Source organism: Plecotus auritus (genome assembly GCF_963455305.1).
Source record: "Plecotus auritus genome assembly, chromosome: 6".
Lineage (NCBI taxonomy): Eukaryota > Metazoa > Chordata > Mammalia > Chiroptera > Vespertilionidae > Plecotus > Plecotus auritus.
This window is the reverse complement of record NC_137773.1, coordinates 153,384,685-153,398,434: the sequence shown is the minus strand read 5'-3', so window position 1 is coordinate 153,398,434 and position 13,750 is coordinate 153,384,685. Positions and strand designations below refer to the sequence as shown.

Here is a 13,750-nt window from a genome sequence, read left to right as displayed (position 1 = left end):
ACTTCCGGGTTCGTAGCGGAAGTGGCGGAGGCGGTGCCATGGCAATAGAATTCCGCCGGGATTCTGAGGTCCTCGACGCTGGTTTGTCCAGGCTCAGGGTTTTTTCGCGGCGGCTCCCAAATTCTGTTTCCGAGGCCTGGGCCTGGCTGAGGGCTGAGTGCGCCCGGCCCTACCCCTCCAGGTGAAGCTAGGAACTGATGACGGTGAGCCCAGAGCGCCGCGAGCTAGATCCACGCGGGTCTGACAGCTAGTGTGACCGGCTCTCCGCAGGCCCTAGCGGCCGGGTCCGCCTAGTTTATCTCGAGACTCACGAGACAGATGGGTTCTCGGAATCCTATGCCACGACTCACTCGGTCTCTTCCTCCCCTTCGTGCCGTGTTGGCGGTGCGAGGGCCTCAGTCCCTGGTTGTGAGAGATCTTGTGAGTGCGATAAGACTCTCAGGCCCTCCGGGCGTAGCTCTTTCTTCCCCGAAAAAACGGAGTCTCCGATCCTTGGGAAACGATGATCCCACTTCTGTCTGGCAATTGACCGCCCGCATCCAGTCCGCGGAGTTGTTGCGGTTGTTGTTAAGTCACTCCTTAAGTCACCCCAAAAATTAATGAGTATTTTCTCTCCGTGTTTCTCAGTCAGTTCTTGGCAGTGTCCTTTTCCTGAACTAAACCGATTTATTTTAATAGATGAGTTATTCTGGTTTGAGTTAGAGTTCTGTGCATGAGAGAGCCCTGGGCCACTAAGTGTAAGCCCTTTGATGGTGGGGACTTTGTCTTGAGCTTCTTTGTGACCTCTCTATGGCAGGCAGGGTTTTGTGTAGAGTCAGCACTAGTAAATGTGTGGTGAATTGAACAGTTTGGTGAAAGATCTGTTCTAGAACCACTAACTGCGCCTCTTAAAGAACTGTTCTGGAACCACTAACCAGAATCTCATTCTTTTCCTGCAGAATAGGAATGTCACCTGAGCCTTGAACCTGAGGAACCACGTCTGAGAAAACCCTGCCTATGTCTGCACAGTAAGCTTGGATTCCTCACGTTATTCAGGGATGGAGAGTCTTCAGCAGTGTTAAATATGTTACCGTCAACTTATGAGATGGCATGTTTGCAAAGGAAGGGGCTGCAAGCAAGGATTCTCAGCTCTGAAGAAGAGGAGAAGCTGAAGAGGGACCAAACTGTAGTGTCTGATTTTAAACAACAAAAACTGGAAAAAGAGGCTCAGAAGAACTGGGATCTTTTTTACAAAAGAAATAGTACTAATTTCTTCAAAGATAGACACTGGACCACCAGAGAGTTTGAGGAGCTCAGATCATGTAGGGAGGTAATGTTACACCTTATTTGAGCTGTTGTTTATTTATTTAAAAAAAATTTTAAATTGATTTTAGAGAGAGGAAGGGAGAGAGAGAAACATCGATCAGTTGCCTCCTGAATGTGCCCTGACTGGGAATCTAACCCGCTACCTGGGTATGTGCCCTGACTGGGAATCTAACCCACTACCTGGGTATGTGCCCTGACTGGGAATTAAACCTGCCATCTTTCCGTGGACGGGATGATGTTCCAACCAAGCCACACCAGCCAGAACTGAGCTGTTCTTCATTTAAAATGTGTAGAAAAAGAGTGTTTTGTTGCATTTTTATGGAAGTGAGGTACATAATTTATGAAGCCTGTCAGAATATTTTATACCTTATAAAGAAGTAGACTGGTCTCAAGTAGTTTTAGCAGTTCCTGGGTTGTATAATACATAGGAGAGAGCTTTAGTGGGCATTTTTGTTTCTTTAAAGCTAATCTGAAAGTTGTAAATGTTAAATTCATACTGAAAAACTTCAGTGGCAGATTCATGATGATGATGATCACTTGATCATGCCCTTTTCTTGAACTTTACATCTGTGATTTAAGCCTGTAATAGCACTTGAAGCAGGCGTTAGTGTTAACCCCACTTACTGATGGAATTAGGGCACAAAGCCATTTAACTGATTAGTCCAACGATAGAAGACAGACGTGAGGGGAGACGTCTCGATTGAGCTGTTAATGCTGTTTTCTCCACACCAAACTGCCCAATGTTGGATGACAAATTGAGATGTCAGTATTAGCTTTAGGTTATCGATTTACTTATTTATTGCCTCTGAGAGCAGAGATCTTGTCTTGCATGTTCTGGACCTTTTAGTTTGGTTTATTTCTTCATTATGCAAATGTAGTGTACTCTAACTTCGGGTTCTCTTTCCTCAGTTTGAAGATCAAAAATTGACTGTACTTGAAGCTGGCTGTGGGGTTGGGAACTGTTTATTCCCACTTTTAGAAGATCTGAATATCTTTGCTTATGCCTGTGACTTTTCTCCAAGAGCAGTTGAATACGTCCAGGTTGGTGCACCATCCATGTATTCTCTCTTATGTTTCTGGTTTTTTAGATTTGTTTAACATGCCCTTTATATCTATTTGCCCAATTTCTGTTCTCTCCCTGAAGTTGACCAGCTATGATAATAAAAAATGTAGTTTCCCATTTACATACATATATAATATTTATAGAAAGACAACTTTATTCAGAAAAGTAGAAAGAAATACCATAATGACACCCATATACTTACACCAAATTTTTAAAAAATATCTTTTTATTGATTTTAGAGAAAGAGAAAGGGAGAGGGATAGAGAGAAACATTGATGAGAGAGAAACGTCGATCAGCTGCCTCCTACTGGGGATGAAGCCCACAACCTGGGCCTGTGCCCTGACCAAGAATTGAACTGGGGACCTCTTGGTTCAACCACTGAGCACACGAGCCAGGCTACTTATACCAAATTTAATGATTGCCAGCATTTTGTCGAATTTGTTTCAGACTTTTTTGTGTGTGACCTGTTTTAAATTACAGATATTTCACTGTTAAACATGTTTGCATACATCTTTAATAAGGATTTTCTCTATATGACCACAAAACACATATCTAACAAAAATAACTCTAATCCCCTAATGTCATTAATACCCAATCCAGATTCAGATTTCCCCAGATAGTCCCAGGTGTTTTTATAGCTATATTTAATCAAGGACTACATTTTATGTTTCATTATGTACCTTAAATCTCCTTAGCCTAAAATTATGGTCGGCAAACTGCAGCTCGCGAGCCACATGCGGCTCTTTGGCCCCTTGAGTATGGCTCTTCCACAAAATGCCACGGCCTGGGCGAGTCTATTTTGAAGAAGTGGCGTTAGAAGAAGTTTAAGTTAAAAAAATTTGGCTCTCAAAAGAAATTTCAGTTGTTGTACTGTTGATATTTGGCTCTGTTGACTAATGAGTTTGCCGACCACTGGCCTAAAACATTCCTGCCCTTCCCTTTGACCCTTTTCCACACTGACATTGAGCTTTTGGAAAATGAGCCATTTTCTGTAATGAGGTCACACATTCCAAAATGTTTCTTTTTGTCATTGTTTAACTTGTTCCTCTTTCCCAGTATCTATTTGTTCCCATTCTCAAACCACATTATGTTAGTACTACACTTCTCCTTCATTATTCTTCATTTTTAAAAGTTGGCTTGGCTATTCCTAAAGATTTTCACTTCCAGATTAATCAGATTTACCTTGTCAAGTTTCTAGAATTTACTAGGATTCAGTAGAGATTTCACTGGATTTGTAAGTGGAATGATAGGTAGAGTTGGCATGTTTTCAATATTGAATCTTCCCATTCAGTAACTGTATATGTTTTTCTATTTATTCAGGCCCTTATTTACATTTAAGCAGAGTTTTATATTTTTCTTTATAACACGCTTATAAGTGTGTTAAACCCAGCAACCAAAGTGCACCAGGAACACAATTGTAGTAAAAAGAACTTAGGTTTATTTAGCTTGCTGCATCAAGGTATACCCAGGAGAGCTGTGGGAGCTGGAAAAACTTCTTGTAAGTTTAGTTTTATAGTGGATGATTCATTCAAAGGAGGATTAAAGGTGCAGAGACCAGTTTTGGATTATTATCCCTCTGAAATATATGCTTCTAAAATGCTCAGTTTTGAATATGTGATAGGCTGTATTCTCTCCTCAATTAAAAATGATTTGTTAAAATGAAATCTTGCCCCTCATATTGAATATTCCATTCTTTAACATGCAAATGGTTCATTACTCAGTTTTACCCATAACGAAGTGATCATTGATCTTTGTGCAGTAGTAATACAAGTGGAAACACGATCTCCTTTTGAGGCTGTATTTTTCTATATGTATCAACATGGATATTGCATTAAAATTCTTTTGTGTTTTTCCTCTCTTTAGCAAAATCCTTTATATGACACAGAAAGATGCAAGGTGTTCCAGTGCGATCTAACTAAAGATGACCTTATGGAACATGTGCCGCCCGAGTCTGTGGATGTGGTCATGTTGATATTTGTGCTCTCTGCTGTTCACCCTGATAAGATGCACCTCGTCTTACAAAACATTTACAAGGTTAGTGATTTGGAGTCTGCACTTGAGGGGTTGGACATCCCAGTCTTCTTGCTTACTTTCTCTCTGAGGCTCATGTACTGTCTAGGAGCCCCCATTCTCATTCGGTAGGTTGTATATGGAAAGGGATTCTGCGTAAAAATCATCCACCCTAAGCTTTGATTTGTCTGGTGGCCATCACTGCTCCTCAGAGTTTGGCAAGCCTTGGAGCAAGGATGATTTTTACCTGGGATTTAGGGAGTCCTGCTGTAAAGTGAGAGGAAGTGTGGTTCGTTGATCAGGAGCACACAGTCAGGAGTCACAGTGTCTAGAGTCAAAATATGGCTTCCCTATTTAGGTAAGTTCCTTTATTTCTCTGAGCCTCAGTTTTATTACCTGTAGAAATGTTGAGATGATACTTCCTAGATATTGGGATTGGGTGAGAATATATGAAATATGTATTAGTATAAAGTGTTTAGCATGATGTCTAGAACATATTAAGTGTTCTTTAAAAGTCGGCCATTGTTGTTGTTACTGCCATCATTGCTATTCAAATGGGGAGAACCCAAAGTGCTGTGGCCACCAGGAGGCTGCAATACTCCGGAAGTAAAGCTTCACGTGTAAGTCATAGGACTGAAGGTAAACCATCTCATCTTCCTTCCCTGGGCCTCAATTTTCTTGTCTGTAAAACAGGGGTGTGTCTCACAGAGTTATCATGAGATGCAGGTGAAATTATATGTGAGGGTACTTTGTAAACAAGGCTCTCTTATCTGTACAATCAATTGGTAATGATGTTGATTAAAAAATCAACAAAATCAAGAAATTCTAAAAATGTAAATTCTTTAAACATGTTATTGTAACTTAAAACATATTAATATTCATTTGTCACTCTTTAGATGTAGAGCTAAAGCCTTTTCTTTGAGTTTGGGACCATTTATTATCTTTCTTACATGAGCCACACATAAAATAGAGTTTGGTTTCTTTAAAAATGGATCAAGCCCTAACCGGTTTGGCTCAGTGGATAGAGCAGTGGTCAGCAAACTCATTAGTAAACAGAGCGGCAAACCGCGGCTCGTGAGCCACAGTTTGCCAACCACTGGGATAGAGCATCAGCCTGCGGACTTAAGGGTCCCAGGTTCGATTCTGGTCAAGGGCATGTACCTTGGTTGCAGACACATACCCAGTAGGGAGTGTGCAGGAGGCAGCTGATCGATGTTTCTCTCTCATCGATATTTCTAACTCTCTATCCCTATCCCTTCCTCTCTGTAAAAAACCAATAAAATATATTTTTTAAATAATAATAATAAAAATGGATCAAGAACTTAAAAGCAATTGGAAAGGAATCTGGAACAGAGTCTCTTACATTCTTTTTTTTTTTTTTTTTAAATATATTTTATTGATATTTTACAGAGAGGAAGGGTGAGGGATAGAGAGCTAGAAACATCGATGAGAGAGAAACATCGATCAGCTGCCTCCTGCACACCTCCCACTGGGGATGTGCCCGCAACCAAGTTACATGCCCTTGACCGGAATCGAACCCGGGACCCTTCAGTCCACAGGCCGACGCTCTATCCATTGAGCCAAACCAGTTTCGGCAAGTCTCTTACATTCTTACCCAGACTTTCACAGTTGACTCTCACACACCTAATCAAATAGCAATTTGTTCAGTGCTTCTTTATCAAATCTTCCCAAAGTATTCAATGTACTTTTCATAGAAAATAAAAATGCTTTCTATTCACATTTATATTACACTAGAGGCCCGGTGCATGGATTCATGCACCGGTGAGGTCCCTTGGCCTGGCCTGTGGGGATCGGGCCGAAACTGGCTCTCTGACATCCCCCAAGGGGTCCCGGATTGCAAAAGGGCAGTTCTCAGGTGACGCACCTTGGAATCAGGCTCCCTCCTCTCTGGTTCTGGGTGTGTCACCGGAGAACCGCAATTGCCAAGTCACCGCAGCTCGGCAGCTCCTGCATTGGGCATCTGCCCCCTGATGGTCATTGCACATCATAGCTACCAGTCAGACGGTTGGAAGGCCGCTTAGGCTTTAATATATATAGATTGTTTATATACTCATATCTATGTATCTATATATATACATATAAAAGAGTAATATGCAAATTGACCGGACAGCAGAACGACCAGTCAGCTATGACACGCACTGACCACCAGGGGCAGACGCTCAAAGCAGGAGCTGCCCCTAGCCTGCAGGCCCGGATCGCCTGATGGGGAACGGGGAACCAGGGGTGGGTGGTGGCAGACACGGGTGGCACCGGGGCCCCGATCGTCCCACCGGTTGCCCCACACACACAGGGCAACCGGTGGCCACAGGGGGTGGGGCTGTGAAGTGTGTGGGAATGACCAACCTCTGTTCCTCCCCCTGGCTGGCAGGCTGATTGCCCGATGGGGAACCAGGAACTGGGGGATGGGTGGCGGCGGACACGGGTGGTGCCGGGGCCCCGACACTCCAACTGTTGCCCCCCACACACAGGGCGAGGGACGAGGCCAGCTACCGGCAGCTGGGTAAGATAAGCCCTGATTGCAGGCCAGGCCTAGGGACTCTACCTACGCACGAGTCTCATGCGCTGGGCCTCTAGTATAATTATAAATCTAAGTACAACCAGCACAAGCAAGTTTGGGAACAAACACAAGTGACCAATGGTAATTCTGCAGCCAGCTCACCTGGAGGCACTAAAGTACAAGTGTGCATGATGCTTGTAAGCCTCACCTATTCAATGAGTCATGGGCTTCTGTCAGTCTGCTCTACAAAGGGAGAGGAGAGCATTCAGCAAGTTGAAAGGTAGATGCTAGGTATGACAGCATTTGTGTATTTAGAGTTAGTTGTACATTAAAATTTTACCCTGATTTTAGTTGTTTTAAAAGAGTAGTGAGGTAGAAATTTTAAGACACTAGAAACCTGTTAGGGAATAATTATTTGCACTTAAAACAATATTTTAAAAAAATATTGCCACCTTAGTTTTAGCCCTCCGAGGTTTTGTAAGGTTATTTTTTTTTTTTCTCCTTAACCTTTCCTTTCCCTGTTCCTGGTATCTGAGCAGGTGAGAACCCAGCACATACCAATAAATGGGCATGGAACTTAAGCTGAGTAAACAAGGAAGAGAGGACATTAGGGAAGAGATAGTAGGATCACCTGATTTGAAGGTCCGGGTGAGGGTGAAGGATTATTAAAGACGGGGAACTAGAGAGAGAACTAAAAAGATGGTGGGGATGGTCAGAGAATGACCTGGATGACTTTGAGAATTGGGGAAGTTATACACTTTAGTGCTGACAAAACTTTAGGACATTATCATGGGAGTGAGTGGGTTAAGCAGGGTGGAGGACAGGATCTTTGAAAGAGAAGCTCAAATCATTAAGAAGCCAGCATATTTGGAAGGATAATGCACATGTGTATTGAATTGACCAGAATTAAGAATGGAATAGTATTGAGAATAAGAGAGTAAGCCCAAAGATACATTCGTCATGAAATGAAGGGATATGGCCATGGAATTAATAGACATCGGTATCAGTAAGGGATATGGGTGATATAATCTGATGGCAAGAGATTCAGAGCTGGGGGTTTCAGGGAGGAGAAAGGAGAATGCACAGAAAGTAGCAATGAGGAGCGAGGGAGGAAACCGGCTAGGTCTCCCAGCCCAGTGGTACAAGGGCAGTGGGAGAAAACACAGCCATGACTTGAGAGGTTTCAGGGAAAAGTGTCATTGGGACAGTGAGGTTTCTGTGAGCACAGGAATGAAGAGAACATTAAGAAGAGGTTGCGGATACTGGTGGTTTCACTGATGTAGGCTTCAGGTGTTAGGTAGCAGTTAGGGCAGAATATGGAATATCAGGAACTCTATGGGGCTGAGGGTGCCCACTACCAATACTTCTCATCATTATACAGAGGTCCTAGTCAGCGCAAAAAGACAAGAAAAGATTTGAGGATGAGAAAGAAACAAAACTTACTGCTTTCTGATAATATAGTCGTCTAATTAAGAATATATTAAAAGAAATTTTTTAAAAAAGAATATATTAAAAGAATTACAAAAGCTATTGTAAGGTAGATATAATTACTCCAGGATGTTAACACCAGAGAAATTTTAAAAACCACGTAATTTTAAACTGAAAGAAAACCTTTAAGTTGAATTACCTCATTTTTGGAATATAATGGTGAGGTAAAAGTAGACCAAATTTGTCATTGGAAGATTTGGATTTTGTTCTACCTATGCCACCAACTTGCCTTGAAAACTCAGTCAAATCATTTTACTCGGAGCCTAAGTTACTGTAAAGTGGGTATAATAGACCTAACCTACCCACTTCTCAGAGTTATTGGGGGAATAAAAGAACCTAACATTGAGAAATGTCTGGTTTAACTATACAGTGCCATGATTAAAGGAGGCATTAGTATCATAATTATTTTACAGACGAGAAAACATACAGAAGCATGAAATTACTTGATCAAGGTCATTCAACTAGTTAATGGAAGAACTATGTGTGAATCAAGATTTCCAAATTCCTGAGTGAGTGCTTTTCCACTGTCCCGTGTAACATTTCCTTCTGAAATGGAGAATAAGTCTTTCTCATATGAGCTGATTTTTTTCAGAATTTTTCCCTTTCAATTATTCACATTTTAAAACTTAACATTTTTGACCAAGGTAAGAATGTTTTTATCCAAGAGACTCTTTACTGACAATAGTTAAGATGCATGCTAGTATTGATAAGAAATTACTAAATGAGAGACTCTGCTAGCACACTTGCAAGTATTATGGACAATACTTTATATTCTACTCAGAAAGAAGAAATACATCAAACTATGTCAAATATCTATTATAATAGGTAGTATATATCATGTCTTATCTTGTTGATGTGATGGATCAGAGTAAGAGTTAACAAAATTAGTGCCTCCTTTGAAGTCCACTCTAATTTGGTAATATTAATGCCATTTGAAGGAATTTTCACATAAAAGTGTTACAGTGTGTACCACTTTCTTTTCATCCTGAAAGCATATGGCTGCTTGCTTTGTAAGATAGGAGCGGTTATACCCACTCCCTGCTGATCTTACTTTCCAATTTTTGAGACATCTACCCTGTGATGCCTATCTCTGAAAGGCTTTAGTGAGGGTTCCCACTTGGGCCTGACATTGAACCCCTTCCCTACACTCCTGCACTTGCCTGATCCACTCCTCACATTGAGAAGTGCAGCACAGTGTGGGAAGAATACTCAGTTACTCGTCCCCTCATAGCCCCTCTTTTTTTGTCAGTAGTGTCAGTGGCATTGGAATGACCTCCCCACCCCCCCTTCACACACACACACACACACACACACACACACACACACACACACACACACACACACACACATCCCAGGGCTAACAGATGCCTTTTGACCCAAGTGTGGATCCTGACTCCCCCACTTAGTAGCTGATGTGTTATCATATGCAAATCACTTACCTCTTCTGATGTCTGTTTCCTCATCTCACGTGAGGATAATAATCATAGTCCTTCCTTCCTCTCAGAATTGGGTAGGGTAGCCCTAACCGGTTTGGCTCAGTGGATAGAGCATCGGCCTGCAGACTGAAGGGTCCCAGGTTCGATTCGGTCAAGGGCATATACCTTGGTTGCGGGTACATCCCCAGTAGGGGGTGTGCAGGAGGCAGCTGATTGATGTTTCTAACTCTCTATCCCTCTCCCTTCCTATCTGTAAAAAATCAATAAAATATATTAAAAAAAAAAAAAAAGAATTGGGTGGGGAAGCTGTCCATAGTTGTAGCACAGTGAAACCAAAGCTGAGACTCAGAATGAGGAAAGCCAGCCAGAATCAGTAAAAGCCAAAATGACATTTTTTAAAAGCGGTAGTTTAACTACAGGGTCATGTGCTAGGAGATGGCTAATAAAATGTTGGAAGAACATGCCTTAATGAGGGTACAACTGTTTCGCTTAATATCTTTAACATTTTAATTGTGTGACACTGGACCTTCCAGAGCGCTCTTGTAAGTGCTCAGGAAGTGTCCTTTCATGGGCATACTGCCAGGTCTGGCTGCACCTTAGATTAGCAGGCCCTTTTCCCTCCATACTATGGGGATTTCAGTCTCACCCCTTTCCTAATTATCATAAATGTAAGTTAATTTCATCTCTAAATTAATCAGGTTTTATTTTAGCTTGAATCCATCTCTATAATGCTTTATTTAGTTCCCCAGAATTATATGCAGCCTGCTTTTGCTTTGTAGGTATTGAAACCAGGCAAAAGTGTCCTGTTTCGTGACTATGGGCTATATGATCACACCATGCTTAGGTTTAAAGCTGGAAGCAAACTTGGAGAAAACTTTTATGTTAGACAAGATGGAACCAGATCGTATTTTTTTACTGACGGTAAGATTACTGGACTCTGTCTTTATTTGTGTTTACTTGATTGCTTTATCACTGTGTTACTGGTTGGGTTGGGGATGGCTGTACTTATTAGCACACATGCCCAAGACCCTGGAACAAGCTCTCTGACACGTGCCCCTTACCTAGAACCTGGGATGACATAGACACAGGCCCTGGCTGTGGTGAGCTCACAGGCCTCCTCTGGTGATGGTGTCTAGTTGATCTGGGTTAACCGACAGGCTGGCGTGCCACGTGGATACCCTACCAGGAACTGTGCTGGAAAGGGAGGGCCAACTCAGGCCTGGTCTTCTTCTCTTTGTTCAGTCAAAAATAAAGGAAATAGGACAGTATATTGCCTTGTGGTTACTCTCCCAGGTCACAGAAAAACATTTTTCTATAAAAGTGATTGGATCTGTATTTAAATGCACAATTTTGCTATAGAGGGGTCCTTAAAAGGTCATATTTAAATTAAAAACATCCAAACACTAAGTGTTATTTTAGTCTTTTGGGCATTTTTTTTTTAAATATATTTTATTGATTTTTAACAGAGAGGAAGGGAGAGGGATAGAGAGTTAGAAACATCGATGAGAGAGAAACATCGATCAGCTGCCTCCTGCACACCCCCTACTGGGGACATGCCCGCAACCAAGGTACATGCCCTTGACCGGAATCGAACCTGGGACCTTTCAGTCCGCAGGCCGACGCTCTACCACTGAGCCAAACCGGTTTTGGCTCTTTTGGGCATTTTGAACATGAGTTTTAAACCTATTTAATAATGGACCATAAGATAAATTACCTTCTTAAGCTCTGTTTTTTACAAACATTGGTATTTCTTAAAATAAAATATTTTTTTGGATCTTAAACAAATAATGAAGGATTACCATTCAAACTGCAGAATCAGAGAAAACATCAGTTGAAAATTAAAAATGTGTTGTAATGTTATTGTTTCATTTAACATGTAGTGATATGTTATTTGGGTTAAATTTTCCTTTCTGTGGGTATACCACCACCAGATGATTCCTTTCCCATACACTGGTCACAGATTTTCCTCCTTCATATTAGGATCGATGAGGTGCTTGATCTAAACAAATTGAACACATGCACACTTTGTATTAATACAGCCAGTTTGGAATTTTGTTCTTTTTACTCAGTCTTTTGCATGTGGGGACTCATAATAGGGCAAGGTGGGCACAGTCCAGGTTGTCCTTAAACTTTTTTTTTCTGATTACATTTTTATTGGGGGAGTTTCTATTTGGGTGTAAGATGAAGAGAAGTAGGAATGTGTTACTTCACAAAACAAAACCTTTAAATTTTCATGTTGAGTTTTCATTACATTTTAAAAATCTGTCTCAGCCCTGCAGTTCTCAGGAGGTGTCCTTACCCCTCCGCACAGCACAGGTAGTGACACCAGCACCAGGCATTGTTGATCTGCTGTCTTACAGAATTCCTGGCTCAGCTCTTTACGGACTCGGGTTATGAAGAAGTGGTGAACGAGTATGTGTTTCGTGAGACGGTGAACAAAAAAGAAGGTCTTTGTGTGCCAAGAGTTTTCCTTCAGAGCAAATTCCGAAAGTCTCCAAAGAACCCAACTCCCGTGACCCTGGGCCTGGGTCACAGGTCCTGACCTTTCTTTCACAAGGTTGACTTTTATGCCTCCCCTTGTAGAAGAATGTTTAATGTCATTCTTTTTATTTTCTATATCTTTGTATTTTAACTTCTTCAATGAGTATATATAACTTTTGTATTAAAAAGTAAAAAAAAAAAACACAAAAGGAGAGTGTGTGTGTGTGTGAATGTGTGAGAGAGAGAGAGAGAGAAAGAGAGCATGTATTATAGAAATGCAAAAGCAAATAAAATTGCAAGGCCTGAAAAGTAAAGGAAGTCTTACGATGTAATTTAGCCATATTGTCCAACTGTAAAAGTCCCTGTAGGAAAGCTTAAGGGCCCACTCGCACTCGCACTTAGAGATCTTTGTTATTCTTACGTTACTCAAGTGAGTCTGACATGCGCAGCATGTCCAACACCCCATAGAAAAAATTAGGCCAAACAGAGCAAAATAACACATCCATGTGTACTTTTAGCCTGAAGGTTTGTTCTTTTTTCTTCTCCTTTTCTAGTGTCTCATATTTGCTCATTTTTCTCCGCTTCAGTTCACTTATGTGTCTCTTCAAGACCAGTGCTCCACAAATGCCACTTTGCTGTGTCTTAAGAACCCACTGTGGCTCCCGGCCTAATTTTTAAAAATTTAATTTATTGATTTTAGAGAGAAAAGTGGGAGGGAGAGACATCGATTTGATGTTCCACTTATTTATGCATTCATTGGTTAATTCTTGTATGTGCCCTGACCAGGGATCAAACCCACAACCTTGGAGTATCAGGACAGCACTCTGACCAACTGGAGCTATCTGGCCAGCTCTTCCTACCTAATTCTTAAGACCTGTATAATTGGGCCAGTCCTTGCCACACTACCCCAAGGGAGAGAAGGGAAGGTCACCACCTCAGCCCTCCTCCTCCCCTCATCTGCCCAATGTAGTTTCTCTAGAAATATGGTGGATGATCTGTCCCACCTCCCTGTTGGGAAATGAGGAAATAGTGGTTAGGAAGTAAATGACTGACATGGCCAAAATCACATAGCTAGTATTTGGTAGAATAGGGGAAAATCCTGAAATTGGTCTGCAGACTTGTTCCCAAACATTCTCATATAATGGCTTACTGTATGAAATATAATCCAAGTTCTTTTGGCCTGCTAACTAAAGGTGATCCTGTAAGCCCTTGTGTTTCACTTTTTGGAGGAAGCTGTTTATGAGAGCATTTGTCTTGACCATATTGACTGGACTATACATGCAGCAATCCAGGGCCTTAAACCCCAACCACATATGAAGAGGAGGGGTCTCAGTGGGAGGGGCTGGGTAATAATCATAGCTTTCTGCACAATTGGAATAAGTCCTCCTGGCAGTGGGTCTCAGGCAGGGTGCTTGCTGGACATTCTAACTGCTACCTGTCCTTGACTT

The 13,750-nt window shown here is 41.7% G+C and overlaps 1 protein-coding gene across 4 annotated transcripts; it reads left to right on the top strand.

The window, feature by feature from the left end:
* The first annotated feature begins 12 nt into the window (after nucleotides 1–12).
* METTL6 (methyltransferase 6, tRNA N3-cytidine) lies at nucleotides 13–13,487 on the top strand. Of its 4 annotated transcripts, none has more exons than XM_080672512.1 (6): nucleotides 13–181; nucleotides 939–1,309; nucleotides 2,215–2,346; nucleotides 4,233–4,403; nucleotides 10,601–10,742; nucleotides 12,182–13,487. In XM_080672512.1, exons 2-6 carry the CDS (start codon nucleotides 1,064–1,066, stop codon nucleotides 12,361–12,363), a joined length of 873 nt encoding a protein of 290 aa, XP_080528638.1. In that variant the 5' UTR covers nucleotides 13–181; nucleotides 939–1,063; the 3' UTR covers nucleotides 12,364–13,487. The 4 variants fall into 4 exon arrangements, with proteins under 4 accessions (XP_080528638.1, XP_080528637.1, XP_080528639.1 ...); XM_080672511.1 differs by having other exon boundaries at nucleotides 13–203; XM_080672510.1 differs by lacking the exon at nucleotides 13–181 and adding an exon at nucleotides 432–566.
* The last annotated feature ends 263 nt before the right edge of the window (nucleotides 13,488–13,750 follow it).